General features: G+C 41.1%; 1 protein-coding gene across 1 annotated transcript in view; it reads left to right on the top strand.

Moving 5' to 3' along the window:
- Window positions 1–2,170, top strand: part of DCX (doublecortin) — a 109,167-nt gene extending 106,997 nt beyond the window's left edge. The window contains exon 7 of the mRNA XM_004064716.5: window positions 2,114–2,170. Within this exon, the coding sequence (XP_004064764.1) occupies window positions 2,114–2,170 (57 nt within the window). The remainder of the gene's footprint in view (window positions 1–2,113) is intronic.
- The last annotated feature ends 13,670 nt before the right edge of the window (window positions 2,171–15,840 follow it).

Here is a 15,840-nt window from a genome sequence, read left to right as displayed (position 1 = left end):
AGAAAATTTTGCTAATCCCTGACTTACAGTGAAGGGATGGTAGGTTGACGAGAACTGAGTCTATTTGCTGTAGTTGCCTTTGTTTTGTTTCTTAATCATTCAATATCCCTTTAGGACCCCCAAATTATAGTCTCAGAGCTGGAAGAAACCTTACAGATTGTTCACTGATAAAGAAACCAATACTCAAAGATTTGTTCAATGTCATAGCATTAATTAGCCAGGGTTAAACCTCGGGTTTCTGAATATGCTTTACTCCTCTTTCCATTCTAAGGTGCCTACAGGTTTTCCTGTCACTTCTTTCTCAGCAAAAAGCATTTTCAATGTTAGATAAATTCCCAATGTTAAATAAATAAGTCCTTCTCCTCCCCACTCTTGTCCCTCTTTCTCATTTCCACTTTTTTCTCTACCTCAAGGAGAAGCTATGTTCTCCAATTTTCTTGAACAATCCTCTACTGAAGTTCTTGTCCTTATGATACAAAAGCAGTGGCAAGGCGGTGGGGGTGGGGGTGCTCTTAAGTAGCCACAGAATTGATTCTATACTTTCCAGTTCTCTTTGGTATCTTACTGATAACATGTATGAAAAAATTAGCCAGGCATGGTGGTGGGCGCCTGTAATCCCAGCTACTCGGGAGGCTGAGGTAGGAGAATCACTTGAGCCCAGGAGGCGGAGGTTGCAGTGAGTGGAGATCACACCACTGCACTCCAGCCTGGGTGACAGAGAGGGACTCTGTCAAAAAAAAAAAAAAGTTTCTTAACCTAGATCTCATATCATATGCAAAAATTGAAAATGGATTATAAGCAAAGAATTCTTAGACTTGACAACAAAAGTAAAATCCATAAAATAAAAACTGATAAATTTGGTAAATTGGACCTCAAAAATTAAAAATGTTTGCTCTGCCAAAGACCATGCAAAAGCTGTGAAGGTGTGTAAAAAGACAAGATACAGACTGGGAGAAAATATTTGCAACCCAATATCTAATTAAAGGCTTATTTAGAGAATATAAAATAACTGCTAAAACTTACCAGTAAGAAAAAAATCTAATTCAGAAATGAATAAAATCATGAAGAAACATTTAATTGAGGAAGAAATACAGATGAAAACTAAGCACATGAAAAGATGTTAAACATCATTAGCCATCATGGTAATGCAAATTATAACCACAATGAGATATCACTACAAATCCACAAGAATGGCTAAAATGAAAAATAATAAAAACATCAAATACTGGAGAGAATGTGGAGAAACCAAACTACTAATACTTTGCTGGCAGGAGGTGAGACTGTAAATGGTATAGCCACACTGGAAAGCAATATGGCATTCCTTACAAAACTGAAAATGGAATTACCATATGACTCAGCAATTTTACTCCTGGGTGTCTGTCCCAGAGAAATGAAAATGTATGATCACACAAAAACTCGTACAGTACAGGAGTGTTTATGACAGCTTTATTTGCAATAGCCCAAAACTTGAATCATTCAACGTGTGCTTCAACAGGTGAATGGCTAAACAAACTGTGTTGCATCTACACCATAGAATACTACTCAGCAATATAAAGAAGCAAACTATTGATACATATAATGGCTTACATGAGTCTCCGGGGAATTATGCTGAATGAAAATGGCCAATCCCAAATGGTTATATACTGTATGGTTTCATTCATATAACATTGTTGAAATTCCAAAATTACAGAGACAGGAAACAGATTATTTGTTGCCAGGGCTCAGGGAAGAGGGGAGGGTTGGACGGAGCTCTAATGGGGTAGCACAAGGGAGCCTTGTGTTGAAGGTACAGTTCTGTATCTTGACTGTGGTGATGGTCACACAAATATACACACATGATAAAATTGCATAGGAATATACACACACACACATACACACCCCACACACAAATGATCACATGTTAAACTGCAAGATGGTACCATTAGGGAAAATTGAATGAAGGGTACATTGGTACAAGGGTACCTCCCTGTACATTTTTTCAACTTCCTGTGAATCTATAATTATTATGTTGTAAAAATTAAAGAAAGTATTAATAAAAAAAACTAAAACAGACATTCCAGAGCTCAAGATATCAAGAAAAGGAAAATTAACTTTGTCTCTTCTCTTCTTATAGGACCTGTACCTGCCTCTGTCCTTGGATGACTCGGACTCGCTTGGTGATTCCATGTAAAGGAGGGGAGAGTGCTCAGAGTCCAGAGTACAAATCCAAGCCTATCATTGTAGTAGGGTACTTCTGCTCAAGTGTCCAACAGGGTTATTGGTGCTTTCAAGTTTTTATTTTGTTGTTGTTGTTATTTTGAAAAACACATTGTAATATGTTGGGTTTATTTTCCTGTGATTTCTGCTCTGGGCCACTGATCCACAGTTACCAATTATGAGAGATAGATTGATAACCATCCTTTGGGGCAACCTTCCAGGGATGCAAAATGTGCTAGTCCATGACCCTTCAATGGAAAGCTTAGGTGCCTGCGTTATTTTTGCCCTGTCTAATTTTGCCCATACAGTCTTCCTTCTGTAGAGGGCTGTTTACATATACAGCACTTAAAATGTTTGTGTGGGGAAAAAAAAAAACTCATTGGCAGATCCAAGAATGACAAACACAAGTGCCCCTTTTCTCTGGATCTCAAGAATGGTGGAGGACCCTGGAAGGACAGCAAGGCAGCTCCCCAGCCTCACTCTTCACTCCTGATTGAGGCCTGGATTTGTTGTCCAGCACCAATTCTGGCTGTCAATGGGGAGAAATACCAACAACTTATAATTGTGACACCAGATGCTTAGTATCCTGGTGCTGGGTTAGCTAAGAGAATAGACAGAATTGGAAAATACTGCAGACATTTCAGAAGAGTTTATAAAGCACAGTGAATTCCTGGTCAATCTCTCCACTGAGGCAATTTGGAATCAATAAGCAATTGATAATAGTTTGGAGTAAGGGACTTCATATACCTGATTCCTCTAGAAGGCTGTCTAACATACCACATGATTACATGAACTGTATGGTATCCATCTATCTCTGTTCTATTGAACGCCTTGTTAACAGCCAACACTGAAAACACTGTGAGAATTTGTTTTCAGGTCTGACACCTTTCAGTCTCTTTTTATAGCAAGAAATCAATATCCTTTTTATAAAAACTCATGTCTGTATTTCAGGAGCAAACTCTTCAGGCTCCTTTTTTATAAACTGGTGATTTTTCTTTTGTCTAAAAAACACATGAAGAAAATTTACCAAAAAAAAAAAAAGCAGAAGAATAATGTAGTTTAGAAATTATGCTGTCACTGCCAAACAGTAACCTCCAGGAGAAAACAAGATGAATAGCAGAGGCCAATTCAATAGAATCCGTTTTTTGATAGCTTTTTAACAGTTATGCTTGCATTAATAATTTCAATGTGGACCAGACATTCTAATTATATTTTAAATGAAATGTTACAGCATATTTTAAGCAACTCTTTTTATCTATAATCCTAATATTTCATACTGAAGACACAGAAATCTTTCACTTATCTTTAACATTAGAAAGGATTTCTCTTTACTAAGGACTGATCATTTGAAATAGTTTTCAGTCTTTTGAGATACAGGTTTATAACACTACTTTTTTTTTCTGTAATCATAGCTCATAATGGCAAAGACAACTAAATTTAAGTGAAGGGCATGCATGCCAATTCTGTGTTTGCTTTTAGCAGATATGAAGATTTCCTTATTTCTTTGTAATTGTGCAGATATTTTGAAAGGCACAGCATTCGAAGCCAAGCTGCTGTTTGGCTACTGAATGGCTTGCAGTTGTTCCTCCACTCTAAACGGAATGAGCTTGCTGTGTGTGTGTGGTGGTGGTGGTGGGAGGGGGTGGTGCATGTGTGTGTGTGTGTGTGCATCTGCAGCTGCTTCAAAATTAGGAAATACTACAGGACACCCCTGTAATGGATTGGTGGCAACTTGGTGGCACTGCTGATGTGCACTGTGTAGGGGGGAACCCAGTGGTGGTGGGGTAGCTCAGATGCCCCTAGACAAGTTTCAGATGTCTGTAGCTACCAGAAACATTTTTGGTTCAGGAAAAGTGAGATGATGGTAGTACTGGTTTCTGGTGAAATTGAAGAACCCCAAATGATGAGGATCTCTTTTTGCCCCCTCTCCTTTTTTTGTAGACCCATTCAAAACCATTAATAAGCCCATTTTACTAAGCCCCTATTTCTTTCTAGAAGCTCAGGGTTTTCTTAGTGCCTCCCAGAACATTTTGTAGTTAATTGGGAAAAAGTGATACTTGGATTAGGGGGTGTGGGCATAAAGAATGGTGGGAGGCCTGATTTTAAACTTCAGGCCAGAACCCCCAATGACTCCACCCATAGTCTCACTTTAGGTCTCGTTTAGTCCAACACCTTTATTTTAAGTTGAGGAAGTGGAGGCTGGTAAAGAGCAGGACCAGAGGAAGAATCCAGATTTCCTTATGCTTGGGCCTCACACTAGCTCTCTGAGTATTTCCTTGATTGCGGTATATGTACTACTAGAAAATACTAAATGGACATATTTTCTTTAGGATAACCTTTGAACCAACAATCTTCAATAACAATAGTACATCTTCCATCTTACTTTTAATCGAGTATAAGGAAATGTTTCTTTATGGCCATTTTGGAGGGAGCAGGGGATGAGGCTTGGCATAGTCCAAAATTCAAGTCTCCAATAATTAATTGCATTTTAAATTGGCCCACTTTCAAGGCAAATTTTTTTTGTGTCTATAACTGAGCTCCTCCACCCCTGTCATTCACTTCCAATTTTACCCAATCCAATTTTAGCACTCAAGTTCCATTGTGTTAATTTCTGCACAGTCAGCAAACATCAAGTCAGCAAGCATTTGCCACCACTCCCTATACTTCTCCCTCCTTCTTACACACACACACACACACACACACACACACACAATCCATCTCTTGCTTGTTCCTACCTCCTGATTTTTCTTCCCTACAGAAATAGAAATAGGGACAAAGAAGGGGAAAATGTATATATTGGGGCTGGGCTGAACAACTAACTTCATAAGTAGTGTTAACTAGGGGTAAATTGAGAGAAAAGCTCCTTTTCTCTTCACTGTTTTGGAAAGGATAGCCATTAGCATGACTGCTTTGTGTCCTTATGGACTTTAGTATTAGCCTAGATTGAATTATAGCATTTTCTAGCTGGAAGGAACCTTAAGATCACATCATCTACTCCTCTACTCCAAATTTCTCATTCTTCAGGCCAGGAAACCGAGGCACAGAGGTAAAGTAATTTCCCCAAGGTCACACAGCTGGCTGGGGCAGGATTGGGTTTAGAACCCACATCTCCTGGCTCTTATTCCAGGGCCTTTTCCCACTAAGTAGTATTGCCTTCCATTAGGCTCCTGAGAGTTATTTCTCAGGGTCATGTTGCATCTTGGAGCCACATGCTGCTGCCCTGATCTCAGTGGGAAATCCACCCAGCAACCTAATACAGCCCCTTTTCCCTGCATTCACCTGGTTCCCATCCACATGGGTTGCAGATGTCCTTGAAGAGAGTGAGGCATTGAGGGCCAATAGGAGCAATGGGGTCCCTGGCCTTGTCCATCTGATTCAGGAGATCACTGCTCCATCGTGAGGAGCCCTCTGAATAGCTCCCCACTGAATGCTCGCCTTGCCCAAATGGAATGGAGGAAGACTGATTTTCCCCATCAGTTCACCTTGTGTCATCTCATAATGGTTGGTCTTTCCAGGCTGAGGGAAATGTTTCTTGTTTCCAGAGTAGAAAAAGAAAGAGTGGAACAATAGCTTTGTTCATCCTAACTTTCTGAGATGGCTTTTCAACATTTTAAAAAAACTAGTGTGGCTACCATTCACTGGCAATGATTTCTTTTAGAATATGGGAGTAAGATGAGCTAGAGAAAATAACCTGGTCTCACTGTGGTTGCCCTCATCCACAATGTCCCCAAAGCCATCCTGCTCTGATGAGGACAATTTCCAGGTATAAGCAAGGGGATTTGTGACAAAAATGTACCCTGGCTGATGTTAAACATTGGCTCCTGTGTTTGCACCAAAATAGCAAGCTGTGTGCTCTATACACTCTTCCCATCGTCTTGTGTACACTGCTTCTGTGGCCTTCCACAGCAGAAACCAGGGCAAAAGGGTCCAAACACGTGGTTTTCCTTGCCGCAAGGCTCTTCCTGGGAACTAAGGGGGTATTTATTAGTTCAGTTCTAAGAGACCTCCTTCTGGGCTTACCCCACTCCTCAGGTACTTCTCTCTCCTTCCTCCTTCTCCTCCACAGTCACAAGTAACCAAGGAACCTGAAAGTGGATGTGTAGCTATTTGAAGAAGGCAAGGAACCCTGAGATTCTTCTTTGAATCCTCTAGTCCAAGTCTTAAACCAGTGATTGGTGCTTACCTTGAACAAAATTTTGTCTGTGTTCCTAATCCCTTCAATACTCTGGGTACAATGCTCCCAATCACCCTGCACATTTGATTCTAAATGGCTTTTATTTTTTAAAAATCCATATCCCTAGGACAGGAGAACAGGATGCCTATATCCCCAAAATGAGCTCCAGGACACTGATGGGAATGATCCCAAAGATCACCCCACCTCAGAAACATCTGTGACAAGAGACTTCCCCAGATAGAAACACTGGGACAGTGGTTTGAACGACTTCTTTTATGGTGGTCCAGTTTGCTATGGAAATAAAAGGCGTTGATTTTTTAAAAAGATGATTGGAACCTGTCTTTGGCCACATAGGGCCACTTGGATCCATTTCCAGGCCTTACTCATATATTGCCTTCACTGAATCAAGGGCTTTGGCTTTAAGTCCCAGACTGGTCTCCCAAGTGAACCATAAGTGTTTTGGAGCTCATCTGGGGTGAGGCATGAGAATGTTGCCCCATCTATCCCTTCAGGAAAAGGTGCCTTCCCTCCCTTTCTCCTAAAGCCTGGTCCTCAGAAATTGTTTTTGTCTCCAAAAGTCTAGTATGGTCTTTATACAGCCAGCCTCTTAGTGTTGCTTCCTGCCTTGTTTCCTTGTTAAGGATCTATGCAGACCTCCCGCTTTGGCTTAGCTAGTGTGACATTGGCTATCATTTGACAAGACTAACTTTTTTTTTTTTTTTTTGACTGAGTCTCCCTCTGTCACCTAGGCTGGAGTCTGTCACCTAGGCTGGAGTGCAGTGGCACAATCTTGGCTCGCTGCAACCTTCACCCTTCACCTCCCAGGTCGAAGCGATTCTCCTGCCTCAGTCTCCCGAGTAGCTGGGATTACAGGCATGTGCCACCAAATCTGGCTATTTTTTTATTATTATTATTCTTAGTAGAGATGGGGTTTCACCATGTTGGCCAGACTGGTCTCGAACTCTTGGCCTCAAATTATCTGCCCACCTCGGCCTCCCAAAGTGCTGGGATTACAGGCATGAGCCACCATGCCCAGCTGACAAGACTAATTTTTTATCCCTTGGTTTATTGGCTTCAACATCTTCTGGAATCAGAGGTGATTTTTTCTTACCTTGAATGCCTGAGACTAAGGGAGTATAGAATTCCAATTGGGAATTAAGGCATCTTTCTGCTCCTGATCAGAAGGGCAGGTTAGTTGGGAGAGGTCAGATGGCACAACAGAAGTCACCTTGTAGGTAGGGCAAAGACTTGAAGGCATTAGCGTTTCTCATTACTAGGTCAATAACCTGAGGGAATCAATGGCTTTTTGCCGCTCTACCTCTTGTGTATCTCTTTGACTTTTCTTTCTCTGTCTAGTTTCCTCTGTTCTCAGTTTATACTCTATGTTATCAGTCTCTCTTTCCACAGTACAAACATCCATCCTTTGTCCTGTGCAATTCTGTCTCTCCCTCTTATTATCTTTATTTGTACTTTTTCCTTCCTCCCTGTCTAGGCATTGGGCATGTGCCTCTTCTTAGCCTGTGATTTTGCCTTGGGACTGATGATAAATTATTTCCAGATTCAATCAGCCCTGGTCCTACCCCAGTCCAATCAGAAGTATGTTGGTGGGAATCAACCTGATCCTGGCCCTTTCTTCTCCATTTTCATTCGTAATACCTCTCAGCAGATCTTTACAAGCAGTTTCCTTATAGCTCATGTATCTTTAGGTCTTTGCCTTCCAAGCACTGTACAGAATACTTTGTGGTTCCTTTTTAGTCTGACATTTTGTGGAGCAGTGAAGTGTGCTCAGAGACATAATCAGCTGAAGAGAAAAAATCCACCCATGGATTTATATCAGCTAAATACTAATAATTGATTTTGTTTGATGTGCCCATAATTTTTAAAGCTGCAATATAATATAATGAGGGACCACAGGTAATTTCTCCTGTCATTTGTTTTGGCTGGATGGGGATGGGGGAGTAATTGCTTAAAGTTTTACCATTACACATTAAACTCTCTATAATAATCTTGTTTGGGGCTTGCTAACTGTTGAGCTGTTTTAACTAAACTGGTAAGCAATCGGAGTTGATTTAAATGAAAAGATAATTTAACAAATCTATACTATAAAAAGAGACATTTGCTTAATTGACATGTATTTTTTCCTTCTATTACTAGAGTCACCTAAACATTTGCTCTTGACACCAACTGTTCATGATACTGAATAGACAGCCCATATGAGAGAAATTAGTGGACCTAAAGAAGCCAGATTGTAGGTGTTAATTTATTAAACAGAATGCAAAGCCCTTGGAAATGTCACTGCTTGGCAATACCATATGGAATGCCAAAATTTACAATGACTTTTCTTTATAAGTTATCCGAAAGGGATTTGAACAAGTAAGAGGTTATGCCAAAATGTCTCCAATGTATGGTCCTGTAATATATTGCAGCTTGAAGCCAATGATCCCTTATGACTTGTATACAACTAATGCATGTTTTGATTGAATTTTGCATTTCCCATGTGTGGTAAGTTCTTTAAAATGTTTTTGATCACCTTTTTGTGCCATTAAACTTGTACAGAAAATGTTTTTATGGCCATTTTCAAAGGGAGAAAGTTTAAAATGGAAACAGCCCACCCTTTCTGCCCTATAGCTGTAGTTAGAATTGAGTAACTGTAGCAAAACAGCTGTAATTGGTGGTTGTAGTATTAGAGGTGTTAGCTTGCTAGTGACTAGCTTTGGAGAGTAAATGCATGGTATTGTACATCACATTTCTTAACTCGTTTTAACCTCTGAAAAGAATATATTCTTCTTTGTAGTCCTTCTTCCCACCCCCTTGCCCTCTCCCTCTCCCTGCTCCCAGTTGTCTTACAGTTGTAAATATCTGATTTGAGGCCCAATAGCTCTTGCCAAGTAAAGTCAGCAAACAACAAACAAACCAAAATGTGGGGAAAAGGCATTTCTCGACCATCTCTCAGCAGTTATTGATCATTTCTTAAGGAACAGCATTGTGATCAAAGACTCAACTTTACGTAAAAATCAGTGGTAAATTGGGGTTGTATTTGGCCATTTGATTACATTTCAGGATTGAATAGTTTTCAGAATCACATGTAATCCAAAGACAGTAGGTAGTGATGTCCCTTATCCCTGCAGCTGTTTTAAGATAGAGACCTCAGAAGACTCTGCTTGACCGATGACCAATAATTATTTGAAAAAAAAGAAAAAATGAGAGAAATACAACAGATATTTAAGAACTTTAGCCACCTATTTAGAATAGTTATAGCCAGAAAAAAAAAAAACAAGGGCATGAGTTCAAATGCATTACTATCAGTGTCCTAGGCAATACCTAACCTACTCTGAAACTGTGATTCAAAAGCAGTATTTCAAGAGGCATTCTCCTTTTTTGGTTCGCTGACCCCACTTGGACTGGTAGGTTTGGTGAGGCCCCCATAAACCAGCTGGAGCAGACCCTTTTCATCTCCTGTGCCTGTAACACCCCTCTTCCCCCACCCCCTCCGCAATTCAATGAGGGCTTTCTTGGGTCAGAGGACTTCAAGGTTGTCTAGAGAAGTTTGCCATGTGTGTAAGGTGCTGTGAACTGTGAGTGCTGAAGATTCGCAGCATTCAATACCAGACAGCCAAAGAGCTGCTCTTGCAATTATTTTGGCTCTCAAGCTCTGTTCTTCATCGCATTCTCATTTCTGTGTACATTTGCAAGATGTGTGTAATGTCATTTTCCAAAAATAAAATTTGATTTCAATATTTCTGGCTGACATTCTTTAAAAACAAAAACAAAAACAAAAAACACTGAACCAATAATCATATAACCTCAAAATGTCCAAGCTGGCAGGAAACTTAGATATTATTTTTTCCAACCTCTTAATTTTATAGAAGAAGAAGCTGAGAGTTAATGTATGATAGAAACACCATAATTATTGGTACAGCACATTTACAAAAAATAAGATCTCAGATCTCCCTCCAGAGTTGAGCAGGAATAAAGTGACCTCCTTTTATGCATAAGATGCTTTGGCCAATGTCAGCCTGTGTCATCAGGTGGTGACTTCTAGTACCATGTTTTCAGAAGCCCAAGAAAGACTCCATGCCCCCCAAAATACCTCTACCTGCTGCTTTCAATTTCTTTAACAGTGTGGCTATTCTTCTTCAATAGGCTGACGGTGCAGCTACTCTCTGTGAGAGGAAACACGTAGATATCTTATTTACCCTCAGACGTAAATGACTGATGACATAGTTTTCTCAGATCAGGTTTTAATGGGATAAAGAACACAAAGCACTGGGCTTGGGAAGAGGTTGATGGAGAGGGAAAGAGAAAAGGACGTAGAAAACAGGAGGCTGAGGCCAGGCACGGTGGCTCACACCTGTAATCCCAGCACTTTGGGAGGCCAAGGCGAGCAGATCACCTGAGGTCAGGAGTTCGAGACCAGCCTGAGCCATCATGGTGAAACCCCGTCTCTACTAAAAATACAAAAATTAGCTGGGTGTGGTGGTGCACACCTGTAATCCCAGCTACTTGGGAGGCTGAAGCAGGAGAATCACTTGAACCCGGGAGGCAGAGGTTGCAGTGAGCCGAGACGGTGCCACTGCACTCCAGCCTGGGTGACAGAGCGAGACTCCATCTCAAAACAAACAAACAAACAAACAAACACAGGAGGCTGAGATTCTAGGAAACAGTTTGACCAACATCACAGTTATGTGAGGCCAACTCTGCAGCTCCCAGCTGACCCGTGTTCAGAGAAGCAACGATGCCAGCTTCCCCTAGGCACTCCCAAGGACCAAGATGATTATGAATTCTTCATCTAAGCAGTATTTTACCACCTGGCTCCATGACCATCACTCTGGTGGAGACAAAGAAAGTAGATGGAAATGGGACTTCTTGGTGTTTCTAATCCAAAGAAAAGTTGGATACAACAATCAGACTGGCTAGGCCTCTTGCTGACAGTTTTTATCCCCACCACCATCAGGTTCTCCTTGTCCCTGATTACTCATGACCCCCACTACCGTCAGGTTCTCCTTGTCCCTGATTACTCATGACATCCTTTTCATCCACCTTGGTCTATCCTGCAGTCCCCTGCAAGTAAAATCTTTCTAAAAGAACATTTTGGTCACAAAAGGACAAATACCATAAGATTCTGCTCATATGAATTATCTAATATAGTGAAAATCATAAAAGCAGGAAGTAGAAAGGTGGTTACCAAAAGCTTGGGGAGGGTAAAGGGAGAAGTAGTATTTAGTGGGTATAGAGTTTTAGTGTTGCAGGATGGAAAAGTTCTAGAGATCTGTTGCACAACAATGTCAATATACTTGACACAACTGAACTGTACACTTAAAAATGGTGAAGATGGTAAATTTAATGTTATGTTTTTTACTACAATAAAAATATTTTCAATTGTCTCATTTCTCTGACCATTAAATCAAGTCCAACTCCTCTTCATGGTTTTTATTAAGACATCTCTACAGCACTATGTTCTAGGTACCCTGCCAATTGCTAGGCTTTGGACCTAGGCCTCCAGGAGTTCCAGCATAGTGAAGACAGATCTGTAAATAAATGAGTCCAGTGCAAAGGAGCAAGTGCTATGGGAACACCAATGATGGAATAATGATTGCTGCAGGATGATGAGGTTCAGAAAAACTTTATGGAGCTGGCAGCATTTGAAAACAGATTAAGAGCTTTCCAGGTGGGCAGTGAGCCATCTAAATAGAGACAATAGCATGAAAGGTGTCCCAAAAAGCAAGAGTCTCTCTGAGAACTGATGATTACCTGAGGTGGCAAAGTTACAGAGCCAGCACACATGGTTCTGGCAGGAAAACACAAGTGCAGTAGTCTGAGAATTATAATTTCGGTGGTTTAGATCAGTGGTTCCCAAATGCTGGTACAGCAGCCAATGGTGGTCTGTAATAAAGTTTTCACCAGGCTGTGATATAAAGAGAAAACTAAGGACAATGTAGTATGCTTTTTTCATAGAAGTAAATGTACTTCATTTAAATAACTATCTTTAGTTTTGAGATCATAACATTTTACTTTTGGTTATTAAAAATGTCCTTCCTTATATGAAGTTTTGGTCATGGTAGAAGATAGGTATGTATTTGTTTTTGAATGTCCTAACTAGGCAAAATTTAAAGTGACTAATCCTAGGAGGGGCCTCAAATAAAATCTATATTTCTTTCTTTTCTTTTTCTAATTCTCATAATCTGTGAGGTCAATAAGTTTAGCAAGCACTAGTTTAGACTAAAAGAAATGGGGAAATGGAGAAACCACTAGGGGTTGAGTTATGAGGAAAAAGGTGTTTGGTATTTGAAGGAAGTTCCTCCTGAAAGCATTCAGATCTCTCTCCATCTCCCTTTTCTCTTCCCTCAGCTTTGCCTCTTCCCTTCCTCAGCCTCTCTTCCTTTGTCCTCCCCTGGTCCACAAAGTGTGAGCAGTACATCAGCCCCACCTAGGAACTTGTCAGAAATGCACATCCTTGGCCACACACCCCTGCCCCACCCACATATACTGGATCAGAAACTCTTCGTGTGGGGTTCAGCGATTCCCGTGTTAACAAGCTCTCCATGAGGCATCTGAGACCCTCTCTAGTTTGAGAACCCCCTGCTCTTGTGAATTCTGCTTCCTTTTCAGTGAGGACTCAGTGAGAATTTAAGCAGCATATATGATCTTTTTGGTCATTTGGGTTAGTTTGCACTTCTCCCAGGAGAAGAAAAGATGCAAGAGACTATTTATTTCAGTTAGGTTTATATATTTAGTTTCTGTAGAGAAAGATAGCCTTTTCAAGCTTGAGAAGAAACTTACACCAGTAAAGACACTCTGGAAAGGGTCTTCACAGCTGTTGCAAGCTGTGCAGATAGAGACAAAAGCAGATTCTGAATTAAGGCCAGAGCAGTGGTGGTAGAGAGGAGGAATAAGAGCGAAAAGTTGTCCATATAGAATTGTCAGAAGCTGATGTACAGATTGGATGTAGGGAGGAAATGGGAAGAACAGAAAGCCCTGACTTGAGCAACTCGGCCTGAGCGTCCCCTGTTCCCAGACCTGGGCCTCTGCTCCGGACAGCCCAATAGCTTCTCATGCATCTCCTTCCCCGACTTCAGCTCTCGCTATGCAATGCTCAATCACACTTCACTCTTGCTGACAGAGCCTACCCTTCTTTCCCTGCCTAGAAAAACACCCTCTGAATGCCCTTCCACATTCTCTCCACCTGTCTAAATCTCAGATGTTGCCATAAAGCTACCAGCAATGGAACTTAGGGCATATTTATAAGAAAAACAAACCCAAACATGGAGAAAAACTGGCAACTTTCTATCCTGAATTTTCCAGGGCAGTCGTGATCTTATGTAAATTATGTAATTTTTCTTTCCTTTTCCAAATAAAGGTGATTTGTTAAGCATACAACTATATATATAATTTATATAAATACACTCACAAATCAGAAAACACCCCTTTTTAAACAGGCCATGCATCCACACTGAGGGCTTGGAAAATAGAATTCCTTTCAGGGAGAGGCTTTCTCCAGGTTTCCTTGTCAACTTGTCTGGAACCCCTCTCCTGGATTCCGTTGCCAGTGTGGGACAGGTGTTGCACCCTCCATTTCTAATATCCCCTTTTCAATACCCAAGAAGGTCTTTGAGATCATCTGATTATATCAAGCTTGAATGCTTCAGAGAAAGAGAGGCTTGAGTAAGCAGATAATTTAATTTCTCTTTGAATCCCAGAGGTGCTGATTCTTTCCAATGAAGAAGACTTGGCTTGATTTGTTGTAATCTCTCTTCCTTTTCCCACTGGCACAGCCCTGGATGTTTTAAAAAATATTTACCCTAATGGAGAGAGGGGTAAGTCCCAGAATTCTGAATTAGGTATCACTATTTACGATCTTTGGTAATGAACAAGTGCATATAGAATTGCAGAATGTCAAAGGTGGAAGGGCCTTTATCAACCACTTGTCTAACATTTCACAAAGTCCTCTAGGGATGTGAGTCACTTCAGGTACTTGTTACAAATACAACTTCAGGGACCCCCATCCCGGTTCCACCTCATTTGAGTCTCCAGGACAGTGGCCTGGGAAGCTGAATATTTAACAAGAGCTTCAGTGAATCTTTCATCTGAGAAGCTTACAGAGCTTCCCAAACTTGTTGTGGATAGAATCACCTGGGGATCTTGCTAAAATGCAGACTATGATTTTGGAGATTTGGTGTGGGGCCCAGATTCTGTGTTTTTAACAAGCTGCCCACTGGTACTTCATGCTCCTGGTCTGTGGACCACACTTTAAAATAGCAAAACACTAAGTTCAAGTTCCTCATTGTTCAGAAAAAGAGTAAACTGAGGCCCAAGGAAGGAAAGGAAGTTTCTCACATTCAGACCCTTGGTTAGGCACAGAGATGGTCTTCCACTCCTGGGCCAGTGCTCTTTCCATATGACCAGGCAGCCCATCAGCAGGCATTAAAAGCAGCCCAGCTGCAATGGTACTGTTTCCAATCAAAGGCTAATTGGAAAAAATTATGCTTCCTGAAAGGGAAGCAGCCCTGGCTTGTCTCAGTAATGAGTGGGCACACTGGCAGGAAAAAAAAAAAAAGACAAAGGGTAGGGGGGAGGGGACAGAATTTATGTTTTGTTTTAATTGAAGAAATGAGACTAAGGTCCCCTTACAAGGGGTCGGCAGGGGGTGGGGGGTGGGTAAGGACACGAAATGTCCTCCTACCTCATTCAGGAGAAAAACCTAAACTAAACAAACAAAATCTATCCCCCAAAGCATTGAGGAAGTGCTATGATGGAGGTGTTGTAAGGAGCTGAGAGAGCCCAGAGGAGGGGCAGTCTAACTGCTAGGGTGGGGTGATGAAGGCTGTTAGATATTGGACTTGGTATAATAAAGCATTAATGATGGAGAATGAGCTAAGAATTATCCTGCCTAGAATAAATCTTTATTTCAATGCTTCCCTTCAAGCACAGGCTTCACTGAGGAGGTGAAACTTGAGCTGAGGCTTAAATAAGTTGGAGTTTGTTAGGCAAAGAGGGGAGGGGCGGAAGGGAAGAGGGAAGAACAAGAGACTTCCAGCCAGAAAGACCATATGAACAAAGTTAAAGAGGTATGATCCGTGCCCAACATGTCTGGAGATCAGAAAGGCTTCTAGTGAGGTAGAAGAGCCTAAGATGTAGAGTGTGGGGGAGTGAGTGCATGTAGACAATGTTGGAAAGGTAAAATAGGATTCATTTGTTTGACACATGTGCAACATGCTATGCGCCAGGTGCTGTGCTAGGCTCTAGGGGATAAATAGACATGGCCCTTCACCTCACGGAGCTCCAAATATAGCTAAGGTAGATGTAATTATACACAGTATGCCCAGTGCTGTGACATGAGGAAGCATAGAATGGCCCCATGCCACACCTAATTCAACCTGAGGGATGTTAAGAAAGCCTTCCCAGAGGAAGTGACATATTAACTGAACTTAAAGATGAGTAAAAGTTAGCTGTTCAAGATGAGAGTAAATGAA

This window comes from Gorilla gorilla, chromosome X (assembly GCF_029281585.2).
Source record: "Gorilla gorilla gorilla isolate KB3781 chromosome X, NHGRI_mGorGor1-v2.1_pri, whole genome shotgun sequence".
NCBI classification, from domain to species: Eukaryota; Metazoa; Chordata; class Mammalia; order Primates; family Hominidae; genus Gorilla; species Gorilla gorilla.
This window is presented reverse-complemented; position numbering and strand designations above follow the sequence as displayed.